Here is a 27,750-nt window from a genome sequence, read left to right as displayed (position 1 = left end):
AGCTGGAGAAGGAAATTACAAACCACTTCAGTTATCTTTGACAAGAAAACTCTAAATGGGATCAGAGTCAGACAAGAAAAACAACTGAACTAACATCTACTTGAGACTAACTCTGATATCCAGAATTCTTGTTTTTTGGTTTTCTTAAAATAATATACACTTTCATTAGTATAGAGAACTTCTGATGTGGAAATTAGCTGTGCTAATATAAATTTACATCAATTTAAAGCCTTAGATAGCTCTTTGGAAAGGGAAAGACTAACGAGTCTGCCTAGAGTCACAAAGCCAACCTGTAACAGAATCAAAACTTGAACCTAGAGCTTGCAATTTGTTGACCACCTTTCTATCATAATATGTCTTCGAGTATTTTAAAAGACTTACTCTTCAACATTTTTGTGTTGTTCTCATCCCAACTGTTTCTTCTAGATTCATAACATTCAATTTTATAAGCATGATAGAGAAATTCATCATGACCCAAAAAAACTGACATTCAGATATAACTTTGATTATGATTAAGTTCACAAAGTCTACACATTTGAAGAGACTTTAGAAGCCATTTGGTCTAATTTATTATTGCTTTACTACTCCCAAACAGATTGCAAGCTTCTGAAAGGCAAAAATGTCTTTATTCATTTTTGTATGCCCCATAATGAATGGCACAATGCCTAATCCATATATATTTAACTGAATCAAAGTTTATCAATATTACATTTTAGTGGTGGTATTCTTTTTTGATATATGACACTCAACTTCAGGCTTTTCAAAATATTTTAAAGACATTTTAGCTAATGTATTTTTCTGTCTTTTTGAACTCTATCTCCACAGATCCCTTTCACTTTTCCTAAAACTCTACCCCAATTCAAGATACAAGAATTTTTAATGGTTTTTTTATTCAGTTTCATGAATCTAAATTAATGATACGGTAAAATCCAAAAGTTGTTAGATTAATAATCTACTTGACCAAGAAATACAAAATTAGTGACAAATCAGGAGATTTTTTTTCAAGAACCGCAAAAATAACAAAAAACATTCTTATCTACAGTATTATTACTCAAAGATAGAAACTATCATTGGCACAAATACAAGTGTTACTCTCTTAGGATATACATACCATTGAATAATTTGTCCAAATGTCAATTGTAATTTTCAAAAAGTCCTTTCTATTCCAGAATCTTAAACATCTGTAATAAATACTTGTTTGGGGAGTGCTTTACATTCATGACACTTGACCTTTTGCTGTATGTACCACAAAATTCAAGTTTCAAATACCATGCAAGCAGGAAATCTGATCATTCCAGCAGTAGCCATCTGTATGGTTCAATATCAAATATTAGTTCTGGGCTGCACAAAGTCATGTGTTACAAATCTCTTTCTGCAGTCCCTATAATTAGTTGTAATTTGCTTCTCCTAAAATGTGTTTCTTATGGGACATCTGGCCTTGAAACTTCCACCTTCTCACTGAAAAAATACTTAGTGTCTGGATTTTTTTTATTTTACTGTGAAGCACTGCATGGGTGGCATAACCAAATCCAGATTTTTTCCAAAAAATAAATCTCTAAATTCCAGGAATAGATTGATTCTCATTAAGAATGATTTAAATATTACAGAATATAAATTTAATATAAAAAAATCAATGTAATTATTTACAGATTTCTAAAACATGGTGCCAAAAATTTAGAGCTCAGTGAGTAAATTATAAAATTTCCACTAGAACATATCACTTGCCTATTTATTTCTAGGAGTTATAAAACCTAAGTTAAATTATAAAATGCATATTTGAAATAAAAGACTTACATAAGGATCTGAACTGAATTTAAAACTTTTAGACACAACTTACTTTAATGTGATAACTAGAACAAGTTCAACAATGACCCTAGACAATTTCACAATACTTAATTATATTTAAATTACACCAACATTACCTTACTAATGAAAATGAGCACTCTCATTTTAATACTATTGATGAATTAATATGATTCTAGAAGAGTTTCTTCTGAAAAACTGAGTTAATCTAAGGTCATCCCCCCAAAAAAAAAACAATATTAAAGACAATAAAAAATTAAGATGTTTGTTGTAGAAAGAATATTACTATTATAATGGTTAAAAACTAGATACAATATTATATCACTTTGAGATCTGTTTCACTTCCTAACAGAAAAGTTTTGGTAGATCAACACTCAAGCCTTTGAAGAGTATGGCTCGATAAATTTGAACAAGAATGGAGAAGAAATAATTAGGGTTTCTGGGTCATGAATTAGCAAATTTGAATTTATTTTTCTCCATCTAAGTTATTTTATCTTGATTTAGAAATGACTTTGATTGAAATTTCAGCACCTACATACCAAAAACTAAATAACATTAACCTATCTGATCTAGCAGTAAGCACCACTCCTAAAACTTTTACAAACTATCAGCCACCAAAAACTGTAGATATTTTAGGATAAACTTATACTAAAACATCCCTTCATATCAAAATCCTTTTCCTCCCAAATATTCTCTAAGGTTGAACTTAATAAAGATTTAGAATGGCCAATTTTCAGGTTTTAAATGAAGACAAAAGAAAACTAAGTTGAAAAAATCATCATACCTCTTTTATCAGTTCACAATCATGTTAATATATGTGGCCCATATACAGAAACAAGTATATTTTCTTCCTATAAAAGAACAATTCTAGAATCACAAAATTCAAAATTTATAAGGGAACTTGGAGTAATCTACTCTAACCCAAAAAATGTATACAAACAAATGGTTATCCTCACTGTCCTAATTGATCATTTTCATATCCCTTCACACATCTCCTCTATAGCCTATTTAATAGTCCGATCACTTTTTCTTCTTCCTCTCTCCAACTCCAATTCTAGAACTAAGAACTATAATTAAATAAATTAAACCAAATTTAAAATTGGCCATTCTCAGGTTTTAAATGAAGACAAAAGAAAACTAAGTTGAAAAAATCATCATACCTCTTTTATCAGTTCATAATCATGTTAATATATGTGGCCCATATACGGAAACAAATATATTTTCTTCCTATAAAAGAACAATTCTAGAATCACAAAATTCAAAATTTATAAGGGAACTTGGAGTAATCTACTCTAACCCAAAAAATGTATACAAACAAATGGTTATCCTCACTGTCCTAATTGATCATTTTCATATCCCTTCACACATCTCCTCTATAGCCTATTCAATAGTCCGATCACTTTTTCTTCTTCCTCTCTCCAACTCCAATTCTAGAACTAAGAACTATAATTAAATAAATTAAACCATTGTTCTGAGATGTAACAATCTACTCCCCTAGGGCTCTATACAACATCCCACAAGTTCAAGGCTAAAGTTCCCACCCTGGATATTACTTCCCAATGAGTATCTCTCCCTTACTTAGATATAAACTCCTTGAGAGCAAGGTCATTCTTCATTTTTATGTTTTTAATCCCTTCTCTACAAAAAGATCCAGACATCTGAAGGATATCCTATAAAGGATAATACCAATTCATGCTAAGAGCTTCATAAAAGCTAAAAAGGTATTAACAATAGTAAATAAACTAGAGCCTTGTCTGAACTGAGCTAAAAATATCCAAAGTGGTGAAAGATAAAATAGGAAACAAGGAAAAAAGCAATTTAAATTAGTACAGGAAGGAAGCCAAGATGGATAAGTAGAAAGAAGTCCTTTAGCTCCTCCCCCTAAAACTCCTCTAAACATACCTGACCCAATCCTGATGAGGAAATCCAAGAAAATTCATACTGAGTCAATCTACTGGCTGAGGTCAGCATAATAAGAGGAAAGAAGTATGCTGAAAGTGAAAACAAGTTTAGCCAGGGGCTGCCTGAAGCATTTCTTTACCCAGGACTAAAAGAGGACCAAAGATGTATACCAAAACAGGTAAGGACACCATGACCTCATGCAAGATGACAGAACAAATCCTAAGTGGCAACTTTATTGGCTCATTACCCAGTTACAGGTCACAGATACAGGATGGACTGAGAAGGGAACACGAACTCAGAGGTGTTATAAAAAGCTCTTGTTGGCCCTAATGTGTGTCCTGAGCAAGGAACACAGAATAAGAAGCAGTTGTGTGGCTCAGATTCCTGAAACACAGCAGCAATCTAATGAAACTCTAAATCCTATTGCTCAGACGTAACCCATGTTGGGTTTATAGAACTTAGATCAAAGTGTAGTAATCTGATTTGCCCCTGGAGAACTTTTGAGAACAATAAAAGTTTGAGGATCCTCAGCTTGAGCTATCCCTGAGATGCTAGAATAACACAAGCATCAGGACCAGCCTGGGTATTCCCTTTAGAAGAATGAGGATAAGGATATTTCAAGAAAACTGCCTAGACCTTTTAAAACCAGAAGGAAAAAGTAAAAATAAAGAATTCACAGGTCATCTCCTGAAATAAATCCTAAAATGAAAATTCCTAGGACCCCTATAGCCCAAAATCCTCAGTTTCTGGGTCAAAGAAAAGAAAATATTGCAAGCAATCAGAAATCAAATCCTGAGGAGCCACAGTGGGGACTGCACATGATTTAGTAGCTCCCACTATAAAGGAATAGAGAGTATGAGGTACAATATTTCAGAAAGCAAAAGAGATAAGCTTACAGTGAAGAAGAACTTATCCAGCAAAATTAAATCCTATAAAGAAAAAGATGGAACTTTTAATAAAACAGAGAACTTTCAAGCATTCCTGAGGAAAAGACCAAAACTACATAGAAATTCTGAACTACAAACACAAGAGTCAAAAGAAAAATAAAATATAAACATAAATGAACAATTATAAGAGACAAAACAAGGACAAAACTTATATCCTAATATGGAAAGATATGCACCCTCTCTATAGCCAATTATACATAAAAATCATGGAGCCAAATTAGAAAGAAAGCCTGGGAGTGGTTTTGTTATATCTTGATGATCCTAAAAGAAGAATGAAAAGGAAGAGGAAGAGAATATACTAGAAGAGAAAGAAGACAAAGAAATTATTTCTTATAAGCAGGATGTGTGAGTCTGTACAATCATAGGGAGGAGATATAGAGAAGAGGTGGCACTCAACTTTATGCGCGCATGCGCACACATACAAATACATTTTACTCAATAGAGAAACAGGAGAGAAAGGGATGATAGAGGATGGAGTAAGTAAAGGATTAGTTCTAATAAAACTGTGAACAAGGAGGTACAAAGAAGGTATAAAAATATTTATAGTATTTTTCTGTGGTGACTAGAACTGAGAGACTTAAATCAATTGGGGATGACTGAAAAAGTTGTGATACATAAATATTATGGAATACAGTAAGAAATAATGAAAAGCATGGTTTCTGAAAAAGCTGGTAAAACCTTTATGAACTGATACAAAATAAAGTGAACAGAACCAGAAAGACAATTTATATAAAGACAATAATATTGTAAAGACAAAATAATTTTGAAAGACTTAGGAACTCTGATCATCATAATGACTAATTATAATTACACAAGATTAATGTGAAAAATGCTACCCATCTCCTGAAAGTTGTGAAAGATCCAGAGTGCAAAATAAGCTATCTTTTTTAAGCATGGCTAATGTGAATGTTTATTTTGACTGGCCACGTGTAACAGGGTTTTGGTTTTTTTTAATTCCCAAGTAGATGGGATATGTGATAGAAGATAAGATTTTTGTTAAATGAAAAAATAAATGAATAAAATTTTTTAAAAGCAAGACTTAGCAGCTTAGAATCTATTAAGGCAAAAAGGACATACAAAAGGGGGACAACAGTAAGATTAAACTATCATCAACAGACCTTACCATCCAATATGACAGTGGCATAATAGTCCCAGTCCCTCTGTATTCTTGGGCAACTGGGATTTAATAATAGTGAAAGGGAACTTACTAATATCCAAAGCAGCACAAGCCATTTTTTTCATAGTTTAATTGCTAGAAAGTTATTGCTGATAGTGAGTCAAGCTCAGTCTTCCTAAAATTTCCACCTATAGCCCTCTTAGTCCCACTTCCAAAGGAAAATGACAACTCTAATCTGTCTTTCCTATAACTCATTCCTGTCCAAAAAGAAAATCATTAAGTCTCATTAAAAACCAATTAAAATATCAACACACTTCAAATGAGATCCACTAACAATATAAAGGTCAAATTACTTGTCAGTTCATTAAATAATAAATGAACATTATTACCTATGAGACATTCAAGTTCTAGGAAAGTGACTTTTGACAAGTAAGAAAAAAAGAAAAAAGAAGTAGTTCATTTACTCTAGAAAAATACTAACTATGTACCTGGATAAGAGTTTATGCTCAAATCTGAGTAAATTTTTTTTGAAGATTATTTAAAACTTCTCTAAAATTTAGTTTTCCCTATGAGATCAATTATTTTATAATGAGAAAGCTAAGTGGCATAGTAGACAGAATTCTGGGCCTAGAATCAGGAAGATTTGAGTTCAGATTCACCTTCAGCCACTTACTAGATGTGAATCCCTGAGCAAGTAAATTAATCTCAGTCTGCCTCAGTTTCTATAACTACACTATGAGGATAATAACACAGGATCAAATGAGAGAATATTGTAAAGTGCTTAACACAAGTGTGACACATATTAAGTGTTATGCAAATGCTTATTCCTTTCACTTTCTCCCTTCTCTATACAGGCCAGAATAATAAAAGTTATCTACAGAATTTCAGAAAAATTCAAATACTCAGGTTACAGATTTAGAGCTGGAGAAAACCAAGGTTATTTGGTCCAAACTCCACATTTTTTAAAATGAAAAAACTAAGTCCCAAAGATGTTAATTGATTTTCCTAAGATCACAAATATAGTTGTAGCAGGGCTACAGGTAGGTTCTCTGACTCTACATCCAGAGCTCTTTCCACTCCACTCCACTACTAATAGCTAGTAAAATACAAGAAATATAACATTTGTTACCTGTAATCCATCCTTGAGTTTCAAGATGCACTCCATTGTATTAATAGTGATTACCACTGGCTCTGAACCTAATTTTGTCCATGGCACATGGATTCGTAATTCATGTATATGTCCACTTAAAAACGTGAATGGCAATTTCAGTTCCTAAAACACACAATAACATCACAGGAACATTAAGAAATTAAGTTATTCATATATTTTAATATATTTAACATGTATTGGACTACCTGCCTCCTAGGGGAAAAAGAGGAAGGGGGGAAGGAGAGAAGGAGGGGGAAATTTGGAACAACAGGTTTTGCAAGGGACAATGCTGAAAAATTACTCATACATATGTTTTATAAATAAAAAGCTTTAATAAAATAAATAAATAAATAAGCAAGCAAACAACTCAAAAAAATTGTTATTGAATTTTAAAATCAAAATAGTAAAAAAATATAAATTTATTCTTTAGAAGATTAATTTCCTAATATGAAAATAACTACTTTATAAGGCCTGTAATTATGGTATATCTCCTTTAACTTTAGTATAAGTCACACAAACTTATTGTCTTTCATACATAAAAAGAGCATCTAGATACTGTTTTGCCAACAACTTTGCATAGTCCACCTTTACTTAAATCCAATTCCCTTGCACACCATGGCATCACCTCCCTGATATCATGGTCTTCTTCCAAAATGAAGGACAACAATGATAGAGAAGCAATATTTCTCCCTATCTATCTTCTGTTTTTACCAAATACCTGCCCCATTTCAGTATAGCATTCCAACTTTTAATTTGAGGACAAAAGTGCCAAAAGGTAACAATTAGCTAGGTAAATTGTTCTCTACTTGTACTTTTATTTGTATTACTATTAGAAGAGATCATAGTACTGAGCATAGTACTAAGTTCTCAAACTTATCATTTTAAAAGACAATCAATACATGGGAGACCCAAGATGAAGAACCTCCTGAAGAGATTAACAACAAAAAAGTCATAGTGAGTCATTTTTCCAGCCCAGAGAAGCTTAAAAGATTATTTTGTCCTCCTTATGAAGGCAATGAGGTCTGTGGATACTGAGATGGAAGCTGGCCTGAAGCAGAGTGAAACACGGGAAAAGTACCATTAGTTATGAACACTAAAAGTCATGTGGATAGCAGTACAAGGAACACCCTGAACCCAGAAACAGTCAAGAGATTTAAGACAGAACCTGGAGCTAACACTGCCATTTAGCAGCTCCCTTATCCATTATACAAGTTCATCCTAATTTCAGTGTGGAGAGGAACAGTTGCAATTACACTAAGCAAAGGAGTAAATAAGGACCTACATAAATAAGGACCAGAAGTGGAATAAACAGAACACATTCTAGATCACATACTCTAAGGTCCCCAGATCTAACTGTGAATACTGCAAGACATAAAAGCCTAAAGATCAGTCTAATCACACTTGCTAAGTGTGCCCAACTCTAACATATAGTTTGAAGTCAAGAAATAGGCTGGAAGGATGACCAAAAAAAAAACAAAACATAAGAACCTGAACTCAAACCCAAAGAACCAAACTACTGGTAAAAGGGATACTCAAAAGACATATTCAGAAGACAACTTGAAAACATATACAAGCAAATTCTCAAAAGAAAAACACAAATTGGATACAAGCCCATCAAGAATTCCTAGAAGAGTTTTATATATATATATATATATATATATATATATATATATATATATACACACACACACACACATACATATACATATATACACACACATATATATATTTATGTACATATACAGACACATACATAAATACATATATTTTTAAAGAGGAAAAAAGGATGTTAAATATCAAAAGAACAGTAGAGAAAAAACTGAAAAAAAGAGAGCTATGCAAAAAAAAAAAAAAGTATGACAAGAGTATAAACAGCTTAATAAATGATGCCAAATTTTTTTTTAATATCTCCTTAAAAATCAGGATTGGACTGTTCAAAGAAAGCTAATGACTCTATGAGCCATTAATAAACAAATAAAATATACCCCATCCTCTCCAGCAGATTATGCCTTCTTATTATTCTCACTTACTTCTAACTTCAGTCTTTCACTGTCTTCTGGTTCTTATGCATACAAACACAATCAAAGTCATCCCCATCCTCAAAACACTCATTTGATTAATTCAACCCACTACCTATAATAATGGTATATGTACACTTTTCCTACCTTTCGTGAAAAAAAAAAAAAAAAGTCTTCTACTTGACAAGAACATCTACAACTGAATTGTCTACTTTCTCCTCTTCTCACATCACTCAAATGAAATTATTCTCTCCAAAGATATCAATAATCTCTTAATTGCCAGATCTAATGACCTTTTCTCAATCCTCAGTCTTCTTGACATCTCTGCAGCCTCAAGCCTTACCAATCAATCACTTCTCTTAGATATTCTCATTTCAAGGTTTCCATGACATTCCTCTCACTTGCTTCTTGGTCTCCTTTACTGGAGATTCATTCAAAGCATGAGGCTATGAATGTGCCCCAATGCTTTGTCTTGGGTTTTCTTTTCTTTTCTTTTCTTTTTTTTTTTTAATAACTTTTTATTGACAGAACCCATGCCAGGGTAATTTTTTACAACATTATCCCTTGCACTACTCACTTATGTTCCAATTTTTCCCCTCCCTCCCTCCACCGCCTCCCCCAGATGGCAAGCAGTCCTTTACATGTTAAATAGGTTACAGTATATCCTAGATACAATATATGTGTGCAGAACCGAACAGTTCTCTTGTTGCACAGGGAGAATTGGATTCAGAAGGTATAAATAACCCGGGAAGAAAAACAAAAATGCAAGCAGTTTATATTCACTTCCCAGTGTTCTTTCTTTGGGTGTAGCTGCTTCTGTTTGGGTTTTCTTTTCTTCTTCAAAATGATTTCACTTGGTGATCTCCCATGGATTCCACTGATCAGATGATCAGATGTATGCTGATGATTCTCAGATTTATTTATACACCTCTATCTTTTTTTCTGATCTCCAGTTTCCTGTTTCCAACTGCCAATAGGAAATCTTAATCTGAATATCCTATAAAAATCTTAAATTCAACATGCCTAAAGCTGAATTCATTATCTACCCCACCATCTCCACCAAGCACTCCCCTCTTCCTAACTTTACTATTACAAAGGGCACTACCATTCCCCAATCAATGTGATTCACAACTTAGCTGTTAATCTTCAAATCCTCACTCTTTCTCACCCCACTATTATCAAAACAGTTGTCAGGCTCTGCTAATTCTACCTTTGCAACATTTATCATTGTCTCGACTGACAATGCCAACATCCTAATAAGGGCCCTCATTATTTCACCACTAGACTATTCCAACAGCCTGTTTAGTCATTCTCTCTGCCATAATTATTCTATCAAAGGGATTTTCTTAATGTGCAATCCTGACCATATCACACAACACTATTCCATAAATTTCAATGGTTCGCTTTTACCTCCAGGATCAAATACCAAATCCTCTGTTTGATTATAACAATTTATAAGTCCAGTAAGAAATGATCAGCAGGATGATTTCAGAAAGGCCTGGAGAGACTTACATGAACTGATGCTGAGTGAAATGAGCAGGACCAGGAGATCATTATATACTTCAACAACAATCCTATATGATAATCAATTCTGATGGACATGGTTCTCTTTAACAATGAGATGAACCAAATCAGTTCCAAAGGAGCAGTGATGAACTGAATCAGCCACACCCAGCGAAAGAACTCTGGGAGATGACTAAGAACCATTACATAGAATTCCCAATCCCTATATTTTTGTCCACCTGCATTTTTTATTTCCATCACAGGCTAATTGTATACTATTTCAGAGTCTGATTCTTTTTGTACAGCAAAATAACAGTTTGGACATGTATACTTATTTTGTATTTAATTTATACTTTAACATATTTAACATGTATGGTCATCCTGCCATCTAGGAAAGGGGGTGGAGGGAAGGAGGGGAAAAATTGGAACAAAAGGTTTGGCAATTGTCAGTGCTATAAAATTATCCATGCATATAACTTGTAAATAAAAAGCTACTAATAAAAACAAACAAACACTTTATAAGTAACCTAATTTAAAATTTAATTCTTTCAAGAATTTAGTATTAAATGATTTACAGAATCGCAAGGAAACTAATTTTGGTATTGGACCAAACCTGTAATGTGAATGGTAAAGAATGTCTCCATAAGTAAATGCTCTCTTCCAATGAAAACGAACACAGGCTCTATAACTTAGGTTCTTAGAGCAGGGATTCTTAGAACTTTTGTTATCACAGACTCTTTTGGAAGTCTGCTGACGTTTATGGACCTCTTCTGAAAAAATACTTCTAAATTCACAAAATTCACAAATTAAGGTGGTACCTTCCCCTAATGATATGGGAAACAAAAAGAAAATGGTTTACTTACACTAGAGCAGCAGTGTTCTGTGCTTAGCCAAAAGGACAGCGCCACAGAAGATGACAGGAAAAAATAATGATAAATGCTGGAAGGTATGTAGGAAAACTGAACACTAACATATTATTGGTGGAATTGTGAAATGATCCAACCATTCTGGAGAGCAATTTGATACTATAACCAAAGGATATAAAACTGTGTGTTCCTTTTAATCCAGCAGTCTCACTGAGTCTGTATCCCAAAGAGATAATTAAAAAGGGAAAAAGAGCCACATACAAAAATGTTTGTAGCAGTCCTTTTTGTGATGACCAGAAACTAGAAAGTGAGTAGATGCCTATCAGTTAAGAAATGGCTGAATAAGTTATGGTATAAAATGGTAATAGAATATTGTTTTTCTATAAAAAATGATAAGCAGACTGATTTCAGAAAAGTCTGGAGAGACTTACATTGAGTTGATGCTGAATAAAGTGAGCAGAATCAAGAGAACACTATACACAAGAACAGCAAGATTATGTGATGACCAACTATGATGGATTTGGCTCTTCTTAACACATGGTGATTCAAGGCAATTCCAATAGACTTAGGATGGAAAATACCATCCACATCCAGAGAGAAAACTATAGAGATTGAATGTGGATGGAAACATAGTATCTTCACTTTTTTTTTTTTTCTTTCTCATGTTTTTTCCCCTTTTGGTCTGATTTTTCTTGCACAATACGACAAATTTGAAAATATGTTTAAAAGAATTGCACATATTTAACCTGTATCAGATTGTTTGGGAAGAGGGAAGGTAAGAGAGGGAAGGAGAAAAATTTGGAACACAATGTCTTACAAAAATGAATGTTGAAAACTATCTTTACATGTATTTGGAAAATAAAATACTATTGAAAATGAAAGGAAAAAAAAAGGCAGAGTCAGAGAACTGAGGAACTGAATTAGAAAAGGAAGTGTGTTAGATTGTCAGTTCCTTGAGGACATATTCTATCTTCTGTATTTTTTTTAATAGATACCCGAGAACTTAATGAGTACCTGGGCAATACAGGTGCTTAATAAATGTATGCTGATGGATGCCTACGTACTTTGAATTTTAGGTCCCAAAAAAAGTACCATTAAGTGGGAAATAATCAGAAAGTAAGTGAATATGAAGGGGGGGAAGCTAAAATTACAAAAGATTTCAGGAAAAAGAAAACTGAATTAAAGAATCTGAATATAAGCAGATAAAAAGGGAAGATGTTAAAAACAAAAGAGAACATGGCCTCCAAATTGGAGAAGACTCTAGAAATCTACTAATAAATTTGCAAGACAAAAGAAAATCAACTAATATCCAATGAGGCAAAAGACTATGTAGATTTTAAAGAAAATATGGAATCACATGGACCTGGCCATCTTCAGCAATGAGATAAACCAAATCAGTTCCAATGGAACAGTTCCAATGGACCAGCTATGCCCAGCGAAAGAACTCTGGGAGATGACTAAGAACTATTACACTAAATTCCCAATCCCTATATTTTTGCCTGCCTGCATTTTGGATTTCCTTCACAGGCTAATTGTACAATATTTCAGAGTCTGATTCTTTTTGTACAGCAAAATAACAGTTTGGTCATGTATACTTATTGTGTATCTAATTTATACTTTAATATATTTAACATCTACTGGTCATCCTGCCATCTAGGGAAGGGGGTAGTGGGAAGGAGGGGAAAAAATTGGAACAAAAGGTTTGGCAATTGTCAATGTTGTAAAATTACCCATACATATAACTTATAAATAAAAATCTATGAAATAAAAAAATAAAATAAAAATAAAAAAACTAAAAAAAAAAAGAAAGAAAGAAAATATGGAATCACAGTGGATTCAAAAATGAAAAAAGATTTTCAAAAACAGAATTTAGGACTTATAGAAGAAAAATAACTGACAGAATAGAAAAACTATAAATGATTCTTTCAAAAAAGAGGGAAAAAACTGGGAATGCAAATACACAGAAGTGAAAGACAATGTGAAAGAAAAGCCGCAAAAAACATTTGCGTTTTTTAAAAAACTGATATTCATACAAGCAAAAAACATAGATCATAAAGATAGAATATAACAACAACTTAAATATTTTTATCAGAAAAACAAAAATAATAAACAAAATAAACACTATAATGTAAGAAATAACTATGAGAAAATTGTCCAGAACTTCCAAACACAGAAAAACAAAATACCAATCAAAAGAATCAAAAGTAATCTCCCAAATACATACACACACACACACACACCTCCGTGCTACAAACACCAAGGCAAATAAGTTAAATTCCAATGACAATAAATTCTACAAGTAATGAAGAGAAAGATTCCATTATAAAGCAACGTAAATTCAACTAATGATGAGACTATTCTGCACCCACCACAAACAAGAGGGAATAAATTTATGTTTCAAAAAGCAAAGGAGCTCATGATTTTAACTTAAGGTAACAAACCCTGTAAACCTGAGCCTAACCAATAATGAAAAAAGATGAACATTAAATTTTAAAAGTATTCAAAGCATTCCTAGAAAGAAAAAAAAGATCTGAACAAATTATTTGCTTTGCAGACACTCAGATGACAAAAATACAAAAAAGATTAACACATTTTAAAAAAAAAACTAGAACAACAATAACAAAATAACAGAAAAAAAAAAAAAACCATTGAGAGAATTCTTTCTAAAAGTGCACAAGACAAGGGCAAAATCAGAAGTCAAAGAGAAGTAATGGAGGAGAAATGGATCTGAAATATTGTGAAATAGACCTCACAACACTCTGCCTACAGATGAATCAATGTTGTTGTTGGTTTTTTTTTTTTTTTTTTTTTGTGGGACTAAATTACAGACTGAAGGTCACCAAAAAAAAAAAAAAAAAAAAAAAAAGTAAAGAAAAAAACAATAATGGGGGAGACTAGTGTAGAACAGAAAATTGGGCAAGAAAACAAAAAGTAATACTGAAACTGGAAAAGAAAGGGGACTTCTTATTTCATTGTTGGGAGAGGGTACTGCTAATGAATGGAACTCCTAATGAATGGAAAAAGATATTTTATAAAGCAAAATGGTGGTTATATAATCTATGCAGGGGTCCTCAAACTTTTTAAATATGGGGCCAGTTCACTGTTCCTCAGACTGTTGGAGGGCCGGACTATAGTAAAAACAAAAACTTTTGTTTTGTGGGCTTTTAAATAAAAAACTTCATAGCCCTGGGTGAGGTGGATAAATGTCCTCAGCTGCTGCATATGACCTGCGGCCGTAATTTGAGGACCCCTGATCTATAGTGATATGATACTTAAAGAGATTACAAATCTTCCTCAGTAAAGGGAATAAAAAGTTCTTAGAGAGAAGCGACAACCAGAAGAGTGGGATAGGGAACAAGGGAAGAAATTTCATAGCAAATGGGGGAAAACAAACATGGGATGGCCTGTTGTCTGTCATTTTTCCCGATGAGGACCAGAGCATCAGAGAGGTGATGCCATGACATGCAAGTGAATTGGATTTAAGAGAAGTAGGGATGTACAGGGTCATCTGCCTCATTTTCCCCTCCAGAGCTATCTGGCTCCAGTGGCCAGATATATAGAGGAGACCTGGAGATAACTCTGGATACAATGGGAGATCCTGGCCTTCTTTAAGCTAAGATCTTCAACAAGCCTCAGTTTGACTGAGACTATACCCATTCAGTGATTAAGGTTAGGTAGCAATTGAGGCAAAGAATCTCCTCTTTCAACTAGTCAAAAAAAAAAAAATTCTAAATAAACAAATCTGTTTGGAAGATCCAAAAACTGACCAAACAATGACCAAAAGGGGCTTGGCATTTCTACTAATTAAGTATAAAAGATATTAATTAAAGAAAAAGCTTCACAGAAGTGGCACCAGAAAGGAATCTTGATAGGCAGAGATGAGGTACATTCCACCTATTGGAGACAGACTGCATGAATGTAAAAAAGAAAAAACAAACAAACAAACCAGGAAATGAAATATTAAGTTGCACTAGAACAAAGAGGGTATGAAGAGGGATAATATGAAATAAAGCTAGAAAAACCTCTCTCTCTCCCCCTTCTTCCCTCTTTTTCTCTGTTACCCTCTGTCTTTCCCTCTTTCTCTATCTCCTGTCTCTTTCTCTGTCTCTGTCTTTGTTTGCTCTCTCTCCTTTCTGTCTTTCTCTTTGTCTCCCTGTCTTTCTTTCTCTCTTTCTATCTCCTATCTCTTTCTCTGTCTCTCTCTCTGTCTTTCTTTTTCTGTTTCTCTCTCTTTTGTATGTCTGTTTCCCTCCTTCTCTGTCTCTGTCTTTCTGTCTTTCTTTCCCTTTCTCCATCTCCTTATGTCTCTCTCTCTCTCTGTCTTTGCTACCTCTCTCCTCCTTGTCTCTCTCTCTGTTTCCCTGTCTTTCTCTGTCTCTATGTCTCTTTCTGTCTGTCTGTCTCTGTCTCTCTCTCTCTGCTTGTCTCTGTCTTTCTCTCTCTTTGTCTCTGTCTCCCTGTGTGTGTATGTCTATTTATCTCTGTTTCTCTCTCTTTTGTATGTCAGTCTGTGTTTGTCTGTCTGTCTCTCTCCTTTGTATATCTGAATCTCTTCTTCCTCTCTTTCTTTCCCTCTTCTTTCTTTTTTCCTTTTTTTCTTTCTACACAGGGTATCACATCCTTATTTGTAAGAGCTCTGCCCAAAGGAATATTTTTTTTTCATTGCTAAAACCTCCTAAGATATATTGGGTTTACCAGATAGATTTCTTTTTTAAGAACCATGCCTTACAGCCCTGTTTGTAGTGGCTAGAAGCTGGAAAATGAATGGAGGCCCATCAATTGGAGAATGGTTGAGTAAATTATGGTATATGAATGTTATGGAATATTATTGTTCTGTAAGAAATGACCAGCAGGATGAATACAGAAAGGCTTGGAGAGACTTACATGAACTGATGCTAAGTGAAATGAGCAGAACCAGGAGATCATTATATACCTCAACAATGATACTGTAGGAGGATGTATTCTGATGGAAGTGGATCTCTTCCATAAAGAGAGCCTTAATTGATCAAAGATGGACAGAAGCAGCTACACCCAAAGAAAGAACACTGGGAAATGAATATAAACTACTTGAATTTTTGTTTTTCTTCCCGGAGTTACTTATACCTTCTGAATCCAATTCTCCCTGTGCAACAAAAGAACTGTTCAGTTCTGCACACATATATTGCATCTAGAATATACTGTAACCTATTTAACATGTAAAGGACTGCTTGCCATCTGGGGGAGGAGGTGGAGGGAAGGAGGGGAAAAATTGGAACATAAGTGAGTGCAAGGGATAATGTTGTAAAAAATTACCCTGGCATAGGTTCTGACAATAAAAAGTTATTTAAAAAAAAAAAAAAAAGAACCATGCCTTAAACTCAAATCACTCTGGCTCTCATGAATTTTTTTTTTTAATTTTAATGTTTCTGTGAGGAGCATGAGAAGTTAGGTTTTACAGATATTGTCAAAACAGGATGAAGGGAGGGATGAAATATCTTGTTAAGATATCTCCAACCAATCATTGTGTGAATCAAGGAACTGGCTAACTAACAGTTTGTTCCTAACAAAGAGACCCAGGCCTAAATCAGTTCAAACAGACAATGGTCAATGACAGGACACAAGCTTTTTGACACATGGAATAGGCAAATAAAGAAGATTGTAAATCCAACCAAATGTAACTCTGTAACTGTAACTTGCCTGTATTATAAATCCAACCAATCTGAACACTGAAGGGAAGGGTAAAGAACAGAACAGTATAAAGTTTGTTCCCATTTCTACATTCGATGTGTATCTCTCCAGTCAGCATACCCATTTCTCATGGGAATAGCTGAATAAAGGATTCTTCTCTCATCTAAAAACCATTGGTTGTAACATTACTCCTGGACTAGTTTGCATCTGGGAAAGGATATAGGCAGTAGCAGTTCATCCTGGGTTTTTTCCCCAATCCTATTGAGTTCCACAGACTCTTTTGATAACATTTCTCATTAAAATTCAACATAACTACTGTATTGCTGCTGTTCATTGCTCTAGTAGATTTTTTAAACTTTGTAAAAGCTTTTATCAGCTGCTACTCAATGACAGAAAGGTATGACTTTGTAATCCTAGTCTTTAAATGACCATAAAACCAAAAACATTAAAAAGCACAGGAGTAAGTGAAGGTTTCCTTAAAATGATAAATAATAGCTTTCTAAAAACCATCAGGAGGCATTATCTGTAATGGGAATAAAGTTAGAAGCCTTCCCAGTTAGATCAGGGGTAAAGCAAGAATGTCCTTATTCAAACTGTTATTCAATATTGTACAAGAAATGCTAGCTACAGCCAATAAGAGAAGAAAAGGAAATTAAAGAAATTAGAATAGTTAACAAAAAAAACAAAACTATTATTGTTTTGAAAACAATATGATGGTATTCTTAATGAATCCTAAAAAATCAACTAAAAAACTAGTAGAAGTAATAATTTCGGCCAACTTATAAAATATAATAAATGATTAGCATATATTAGCAACAAAAGGCAGCAGCAAGAAATAGAGACATTTCATTTAAGATATCATTAGACAATATAAAATACGTGAGAGTCTATCTGCCAAGACAAACCAAGAAACAACAGAAACATAATCAAAAAACACTTTTTACACACAAACCTAAACAACTTGAAAAATATTAATTGTTCATAGATAGACCAAATCAATATAATAAAAATGACAATTCCACCTAAATTAATTTACTTATTTATGCCATATCAAACTACCAAAAATTATCTTAGAAAGATCAAAAAAAAATTTTTTAATTCATCTGGAAGATCAAAAGGTCAAGAATATCAAGGGATCAATAAAAAATAAATGTGAAAGGTGGCTTAGCCATACCAGATCTCAAAGTGAATTTAAAGTAATAATCATCAAAACAATTTGCTACTGGCAAAGAAATAGAATGGCTGACAGTGGAATAGATTAGGTATACAATAAACAATAGTAAACGACCATAGTAATTTAGTGTTTGAAAACCCAAAAATCTATGGGACAAGAACACAGTGAAAAAAACTATTAGGAAGCAGTTTGGCAAAAACTAAGCAAAGATCAACATCTTACACCACATACCCAGATGAGGTCAGAAAGGGGTGCATGGCTGAGACATAAAGGATGATAGCACAAACAGCATGGAATAGCTTACCTGTCAGATCTATGGATAAAGGAATAATTTATGACAAAACAAGAGGTAGTAAGCATTAAAAGATGTAAAATAAATAAGATTAATTTCATTAAATTAAAAATGTTTGCAGCCAAGATTAGAAAAAACCAGAAAATTAGAGGGAGTTATAGCAAGTTTCTTTGAGGAAGGCTTCAGTTCTCAAATATACAGAGAACTGAGTGAAATTTTTAAGACTGAGACACAGTCAAAAGATATGAACAGGAAGTTTCCAATTGAAAAAAATCAAAGCTATCTATAGTTACATAAAAAAATGTTCTAAATCACTATTACTTAGAGAAATGCAAATTAAAACAACTCTGAGGTACTACCTCATACCTATAAATTAGCTAAAATGGCAGAAGAGGAATAATAACAAATGTTGAAAGGGATATATGAAAACAGGGACACTAATGCACTATTGATGGAGTTGTAAACTGATTCAACCATTCTAGAGAACAATTTGGAACTCAAAAGGCCATAAAACTGTGTATACTCTTTGACCCAATTATGCCACCACTAGATGTGTCCCAGAAGGAAGAAGAAAAGGAATGGGAAATGGAGAAAGAGGGAAGGAAGGAATAAGAAGAGAAGGAAGAAAGGGGAAGAAAGGAAGGAGGGGAAAAAAGAGTAGAAGGGAAAAAGGGAGGGAGGGAAAAAGAGGAGGGATGAAAAAGAGGAAGGGACAAAGGGAGAAAGAGAAAGGAAGGAGGGAAGAAGAGAGCAAGGGAGAGAGAGGAGAGAAGAAAGGGACCTATATGAACAAAAATATTTATAGCACCTTTTTTTGCGGTGGCTAAGAATTGAAAATTAAAGAGATGCCCAACCGTTGTGGGATGGAGAACAAGTTATGGTATATGATTGTGATGGAATCTTACTGTATTTATAAGAAGTGATAAGCAAGACTTTTTCAGAAAAATCTCAACTTAGAGGAACTGCTACAAAGTGAAGTAAGGAGAACTAAGAGAACATTATACACTGTAACTATTACACTATAGCCTCTCTTTTCCATTCCTAGGTCTATAACTCTAGTGCAAGCTCTTATCACTTCTTCTCTGAGTTAATGAATATATTAACTAGTTTCCCTGTCTTTAATCTGGTCCTACTCCAATCCATCCTACACTCAACCACAAAAAAGACATTTTCATCACCAAGTCATTCTTCAGCTCAAAAAATTTCAATGACTTTCCACTACTGGACTCAGTAGTGGGAACATGATAATATTCATAAATACTTGTTGAACTGTACCAGAGCAGAAGACCAAAATAACTCACAATCTTGGATTATTAGTCCCAAAATAAATGAGATTTGAATATTTCACATACACACATACATATACATATGCTTATATATACAGTATATATGCTTATAATGAGAAAAATCAGAGAAGGAATCGACTACTCTATCAGTCCTTAGCTATTTCTGTTAGAGACATCTTAATATAAGCCATTGCTATAGAGAGGCTTTTTCTGCTGACCACATTTCAAGCTCAGAAACATGACTGCAACTAATGTACTGGCAATATGGCACAGCAGTCCATGCTCTGAAGTCCAGATAAATGTTTTCACTACTTATTTTAAACAATGAAGAGGCATGATTCAGAAAGTACAAATTTCATTTCACCTAGATTAACTACTTTTAAAAGTGGAATACAGAGAAAATTTATATGCTTAGGGAGGAAAAGGAAGTGCAATGAAAACAGCCTGGGATTTGGAATCACAGGACCTGGATTCAAATACTGGCTCTACTTCTTATCACGCAACGTTGGACAAAACACAATGTTTTTAAGCCTCCATTTCCTCATTTGTAAAATGTAGAGATTGAACTGGATGACTTTTGAGGTCCCTTTCAGTATGAAATCTAACTTTGAGAATGTAAGTAACTAGTAAGGACAAGGTTTCTTATTTGTATTCTGTAAAAAACAAAGCACAAAAAGGGCATTCAAATATTAAACAATAAAGAAGACCAAAAGTTCTAAAAAACAGGTTCACTTGTTAGCAAGTATGTACTGACAAATGGCCAGCCCTATCCAGTTTCACAATTCATATGAAATAAACTTGAAAATGTATTTCAGCTGATTTTGTGATTTTGGGTAAGTCACTTAAAAGAAATCCAAAAAATCATATATTGAAGAGATTCAGAGAAAATACTCACATCTCACATAGATCCTCCATTTAAGAGGAGTCCAGCTTATGCAACAGCCCCAATATTTAATAATCTCCCAAATCTGGCATCCAATTTCCATATGAAGACTTCTAATGCTCATCTCACAAGATATCCCATTATACTTTTAGAGAGATCTAACTCTTAGGAAGTTTTCTTTATATTTAGCCATATCTGCTTCTCTACAATTTCTATACACAGCTTCTCACATCTGTCATCTGGGGCCAACCAAAATAAGTTTTAGTTCTTATTCCACATAAGAGCCCTTAAAATGGTTAAAGAAAGCTATTTTGTCTCCCTGGAGAAAACTCTTTCCTACCAACTAAATATTCCCAGTCTAATTAATCTTCAAGCAATATTTTGGTCTACATGCATCTCATCATCCTGATCGTCCTCCTCTGGCTTGTTAATATGCTCCATAAAATTTAGCAATTCTAAAAAAATGCAATAATCAAGACCAATTCTGACCAAGATAAAATACGATGGAACAATTACTTTCTATGTTCTATACGTTACATGTTTCTCTCTCGTGCACTAAATTTGCTTCTTTGCAACTTCTACCCACTGTTCCTACTTTTGCTCTCTGAAGCCAAATAAACAAGTCTATACTACTTTCCACATGATTGACTTTCAAATAATTGGACAGATATCATGTTTCCCCCTGAGTTCTTCTGTAAGTTAAAAAGACTATTCTTTTAGGTGATGATAATAAGGCAAGAACTCAAGACCTTCACAATTCCATTTGTGTTCCTCTGGACACTCTCCATAATAATATCCTTCCTAAATTATGTTACTAAGAACTGCTTACTTATGTCTGTGCAAATGAAATCAGAAAATATTTTGTGGAAGTGATGCTTAAGATGAACCTATGAGAAATAGAATCATCTCAAAAGATACAGAAAAATCCTATGTGAGCCAAAGAAAATCAGGACACTGAAACTCATATTACCTAAAGAAAGAAATGTTTTTTATGAGGTAAGACAGAGAAGGAAATCAAATCGTAAGAATTAGCCTCATGCCACCTACACTATTTCTAACTCTGGCAATTAAATTTTTAACAAAAAAGTTTGCAACTGTAATATAAGCTTAGTTAACAGAAGTCTTAGTATCTATTAATTATAAATGAGCATTGGATTCAAGGCCAGATTCTGACACTTATTAACTACAGGATGAGCAAAATCATTTTACCTTGACAATCTTCAATATGTAAAAATAAGAATAATATGTTACCTATATCACTGAAATTTGAGGAAAACATCTTGTAAACTTTAAGTGTTTCATAAATATGAATTATCATAGTCTTTTACTTTCCTTCAATATGATTATTGAATTCTTTTTTAAAGACAAGCAAAGAATAAGTAAAATGTCAATGACAGCTTTTAAAACCTGCACATTTATCTAACTCTTTAATTCTACACAGTTAACGTTTATTAACTCAAAATGAGGAAAACAGTGACATCTGAATTACTGATCTGAATCTGACAATCTGAAAATTGATTTATGAACTGGAACAAACTTGTGTATTTCATTTACATATATGTTTGATGTTCTGGACACATTCCCAGAATATTTAGTAACATAAAATAATGAAAACTTGACTCAAGGATAGGTGTCCAATTTGTCTTTACTATAGATACTTCTTTCATGTCCACCATGACTCAATTGATGAAAAGCACAACTTTGTTCTCTCTCTAGACTTACTGCCTTTATGGTTTGAAGAGAATTAAAGGTAAAACTCTGATTGGTTATTTTAATTAAAAAACCTTCCCTTTCAACTCAAAGATAAATATCCAGTTTCTGTCTTTACTCTAGATACTTTCTTCATGTGTACATCATCTCTCAAATTGATGAAAAGCACAAATGTCTTCTCTCTCTAGACTTATTGCCTTTAAGTTTGAAGAGAATGAAAGGTAAAACTCCAAATGATTATTTTAGTTAAAGACTTTCCCCCTCAACTCTGGCTGGGTTATAGCCTGATCCATATATGTTGGTCCATATCACTTTTTTATTATAATGCTGAAGTAATAAATTACTAAGTATTAAAGTATTCTAATTAAATTTCATTAAAGTATTTGTTATTTGATGTTTTGCACAGCTTTACACTTATAACTGATATCATTTCTTCATAAATGGGGGAGAAAGTGGAGGGAGGAGAATTTGAAATCAAAAAAAAAAATTAATGAATGTTAAATAAAATATAATTACATCAAAGTTTAGCTTTAAATTAAATATTAAATTATATTTAAGATTTTAAATAACTGCCATATTTTCATAACTGTGTTTTAATAAATTATCACTGATAAGTGTATTAAAAATGTTCTGTTAAAATTAAGGTCTCTGCTTTCTTTTGATCCCTGGAGAATGTTAAAGAGAGAGGTGAGGGGGAAGCTGGCAGAGTTCATTACAAAACAGTAGGAAACCATCAGGAATGATTAGTGGAAAGATTGAAAATAGGTTCCCAGTTCATTACTTACCTGTTCTAGTACATCCAGCTTTAATTCGAGCTTGCTGAGAACCACGTCTCCTCCCCAGAGTGAGAGCTGCAGATCTGACGGCTTCAGGTTCTTGATGTAGCGATTCACATAACTCATTAAAATAGGAGTCACATATGACTCCAGCATCGTGGATGGCCCGGGATGCTGCCGCTGTCAGAAGCTAAAGGAGCAGAAGCAGAGGGAACGTGAGACGGGACCGATCCAGAAGCGCCGCGGGGGGCATGTGGAGAAGGGTGCGGCCAAGCAGCAGTGGGCCAAAGCTCCGACAGGCGTCCGGAGACACGAGCCGGGGTGACCGAGGACCCTGTCCGGAGAGGGGGCAGCCGGAGCCCGCTGGGCTCGGAAAGCGTGCTCCCCTCGCAGGAGGCCGCAAGGAAGTTATGCCTTCGGGCCCTCCGAACACCCTGTGTCCCTGCTCGGCCTGAGGCAGGTCACCTGAGCAGCCGGACCCGTAGCCACCAGGAGCCGGACCTCAGAGCCGGAACCAGGCCCGCTCCCAGCTGCCGCTCCCTCCCACCCATTCCCAGAGGCTCCGCCCCGGGCTGACACTCACGCACACGGGGCAACGCGGCATGAACTTGAACTCTGCCGCCTGGCACCTCACACTGGCCCCCAGCGGCAGCGGCGACGGCGGCAGCGGTGGAAGCGGCAATTTCCACCTTTTCCCTCCCTTCACCCACCCCACTTCCGGGTTTGCGCCAAGCGGTGCCTCACCGTAAACCTTCCGCTCCCGCCCCGGTCCTCATCTTCTCACACTCCCACGCCGAGCCCTACAGCTCTCTCTCGGCTTCGGTCCGGGGCGCTGAACAGCCGAATTCATACGGGCTCGACTCACTCTTCTCGGGCGCTTGCCGGCGCCCTCGCCTCTGGGGAGATGGAGAAGAACCCGAAGAAGACTCCCAGGCGGGAACACGGACAGTCTTCTTGGAGACACCACGAATCCGGAAATGGGGTCGCAAAGCCACCTTGCGTGCTGTTTCTACCCTGGATTGACTCCCCTAGCCGAAAGATGGGGGAGAAGGAGTTGGGAGCCAGAGCTGACACAGAGTGAGAGAGAGGCGGCCGGACGAAAACCGAGAAACGCTTGAGAAGACTATAAGAACTTTGAAATTTTTGGTTTCTTGGGGACTGAGGAGGAGGGAAAGGGTTAGAGTCTTTGAGATTGAAATCTAGAGAAAGGAGCCAAAGCTTTGATCGTGTGTTGCTCCGAATTTCATTTTAGTAGGGATTATTTCCTTTTCCGCATCCATTGCGCACAGTAGGCGCTTAATGTGTGCATCTATATTGATTATTTTTTCAATCCTCTAAGGTCACCACCGTGACATAAATATAGGATGCTGACCAAAAGGACTTGGAAGGTTGTCCCTGAATGTCTGAAGGTAGAAGCAAAGGAGGTCCAGAGCAACAAAGTCCACGGCCAACTGGGAACGTATCAGGGAGTGTAAATAAAATCAATTATGTTCATCTTTAGGTTACACAAAAATATAAAAACGTACGACTTATGTTCGAATCCACACTCTGCTGTGTGACCTTGGGCAAGTCATTTAACTTAAGCAGAACCAGAACAATTTGTGCAGTAAGAACCACGTGGTCAAGAAAAACGATTTTGGAAGATTCCAGTGCTATGGTCAGTTCAATAACAAAGCACAGTTTCCAGATGACCAGAGAAGTGGCATGCTAACCACCTCCAGACAGGGGTGATGGAATGCAAAATGAGAGGAATTTGCTTTGCTCGACCATGCACATCTGTTGCAAGGGTTTTCTTTTGCTTTAAATAGAGTGGGGTTAGGGGAAGGGCGATTGAGAAAAAAATAAGTCCTTGTTAATTGAAATAAAGGAAAGACAAGTCACTTCATTTCTGTGGGCATTATTTTCCACCTGTGTTAAACGAGTTTGAACTAGGTGACCTTTAGGGGCCTTGCATTTCTAAATCTGTGATCCTTTGAAGTCTTTTATGCACCAAGGAAGTGGACCAAATCAAACATTTCCCCTCCCACCAAAGATAGCAACAGTCACCAGACTCCACCAGAAATTACTGCATTTTAAAAAATTATTTGATCAGTACACTTTTGAAAAGCAGGGATAATAGCTAATGAATGCATTATGAAAATACTTAGCAGTATTATTATAACATTTTTGAAAGTTAATGATGTTAACAAGTGAAAAAGCTGTAAATATTATGGAAGGCAACAGAAATTTATTGGAAAGTGCCCTGAATCTTGAATCAAAAAAATTCGGTTCAAATCCTGAATTGGCCACTTTTTAGAGAAGGTCACACAATTTGTTTGGATCTTAATTTTCTCATCAGATGATCTCTAAGATCCTTCCCAGCTTTCAGTCTGTGATCTTTACTGGCTAAATATCTCCTAAATATCTTCAACAATTGTAAGAGGTAGGAAAAGGTAGCTAAATGAGGATGCAAAAAAATTAGATTTTCTGAGAAAAACACAAAACCAAAGGATTAGTGCAATTCAGACACTTCCCATCTCCCCCAGACAAAGAGCCTGCAAAATTCAGCCCCAAACCTAATAATCTGAAGTGTCTGTTTTCAGCTTTCCTATGGCTATAGAGATCAAATATTGATGTCTCTGAAATGTCTTAAATGTTATGGAGAAAATGGCATCACTAAACTGAAAGGACTATGTCATCCAAAACAGAAGCCATGGGGTATTAAAAAAGGTCTATTACTTTGCTTATGTGACAGTCTAATAGATAGAAATCAGTACATTAGGATAAATTAGCAAGTCATTTAAAATAAATAGAAGTAGACACATGACTAAGATGTATAAATAGAACAACATGTGGCATACTGACCACCTTTTGTTGCACAGAGCCATTTTCTTTTTAAAGCCAGCAAGACCCCTGCCAAATATCTTGCTTTGGGAAAATTTCTGTTCACACTGCTCTGAAGCAGGGAAAAAAGGATCATAAATCAGTGGTTTTTCAACCTGTGTTCCATGACACCCTGGGGTTCTACAAGCAGTGACCAAAGGTTACGTGGAAAAAAGTGGTAATGGCAGGTTTTGCTTTTTGAAGCCAAACTTCCTTTGGCTCTGTATATTTCATTGAACATATTTTTTAAATCATCTCAAAAATGTCAAACGTGCAAGCTTTCCCATTTTATATATGTATATTTTAATTGTATGATTTTTTTTCCTTCAACACTTAACTTTTTTATCCTAAATGGCCATTTGGGATATATAGGGTACATGAGTAAAAGCCCAGCAGAATCAGGTGGACATTGAAAGATTTGGATTTTTAAAAAATTAAACACTACATTGTTCTTTATAAGAGATTTTTTAGCTAAATAAATGTCAGAATATACTTAAAACTACAGAAAGCTATCATTGGTTATAGTGTGTAATTTTCTCCCTCATTCCTGTACATATTTCTTTTAAATGCATAGTTTTATCTAATTTAGAATATCAACTCTGAACACTTATTCAATCTGCAAATTTAAAAACTTATTATTTGATCTGGACTTATAGGTCAGCAAACTTTCTGTAACTTAATTTTATAAAGAGTCACTTAAGACACTAAGAGATTAAATAACTTGCCCAGACAGTCACAGCCATTATGTATCAGAAACAAAATTTGAGCCATCTTCTTGACTTAGCTAGTTATGTATTCATTATGCCATACTTCTTCTCTTAGACTAAATGTTTCAAATGAATTTGAAAGTAATATTTGAAATAAAACAATGCTGGATTTTATTTTGCTATTTTTTAATGTTATTTTAATCTTTTTGAATTTCCAAGAGATTGGAAGATGCTGCTAGTAAGCCATAAAATTTTAAAAAGAAGAATGCTCTTAAAAGCAAATCTTGCAACTAACCTCTCAAAAATCTGGGTTATTCCAGCGTTAACTAGCCCATTCTAATTTCCATCAGACTGATACACCTTGGTCACATGTATGGGTTTCTATAGGTATTAAAGAACATTTCCCCTCCTATGACATTCATCTAACCTCTAGAACAACTAGGATAAACAGCTGCCAAATTATATCTAAAATGGATCAATTCCTCCATTGCTTCATCAGCTGATCTTTAGTTAAAAACAAACAAACCTACAGGGAAATAGCAATCGCCTTTCAGAGTGTCTGACCTAAAAAAATTATTGAATCAGTAGATCCATTATGAATCAGTAGATTATCTTCATGTGCCCTTCATTTTTTTTTATAGATGCTTCTTGGAAACTTACCTGCATCCCTCTCCCAAGACCATCCTCATATTTGTCTACTACTGACCTTGACTTTAGACTTTTAGGTCTATGATTATGTGAGTAATATATTTTTAACAGTGTTGATTTAATTTCCGTTAAATCCCTTTGCTTTCAACTTTAACAAATTCTAAGCTGAACTCTTCTAATGGAAGCTCTATCTTCAGTCTTATTCAACTAACAGCTGGTCCAAGTTCACAATCATCCATGAAGCACCTGCCAGTCTCCCAGCTGCCCCCCAGTGGCCATTTTCTGCACAATGCCAGCTGTGCCATACATTAACTCTTTCCTGGAAACAGCTTATCCGAAGGAACATGTTACTCAGATGATCCACATTATTGAGATGTGAAAAAAAGAACTATCTCTCTGTATAAGTAATGGGAATTTCTTTCCATCAGTTGGGTAAAGG

General features: G+C 34.8%; 1 protein-coding gene across 2 annotated transcripts in view; it reads right to left on the bottom strand.

Moving 5' to 3' along the window:
• VPS13B (vacuolar protein sorting 13 homolog B) overlaps positions 1 to 25,136 on the bottom strand; it is a 1,012,351-nt gene extending 987,215 nt beyond the window's left edge. The window contains exons 1-3 of one of the 2 annotated variants that reach the window (XM_051970917.1): positions 23,678 to 25,136; positions 23,104 to 23,284; positions 6,899 to 7,042 (exon numbers count right to left, since the gene is read on the bottom strand). In XM_051970917.1, the coding sequence (XP_051826877.1) occupies positions 6,899 to 7,042; positions 23,104 to 23,250 (291 nt within the window). In that variant the 5' untranslated portion in view covers positions 23,251 to 23,284; positions 23,678 to 25,136. Of the gene's footprint in view, positions 1 to 6,898; positions 7,043 to 23,103 lie in introns of both variants that reach the window. The other variant, XM_051970918.1, reaches the window with a different exon arrangement.
• Positions 25,137 to 27,750: the final 2,614 nt, after the last annotated feature.

Source organism: Antechinus flavipes, chromosome 1 (assembly GCF_016432865.1).
Source record: "Antechinus flavipes isolate AdamAnt ecotype Samford, QLD, Australia chromosome 1, AdamAnt_v2, whole genome shotgun sequence".
Classification (NCBI taxonomy): Eukaryota; Metazoa; Chordata; class Mammalia; order Dasyuromorphia; family Dasyuridae; genus Antechinus; species Antechinus flavipes.
The sequence above is the reverse complement of the archived record's forward strand: the minus strand, read 5'-3'. Positions and strand labels throughout refer to the sequence as shown.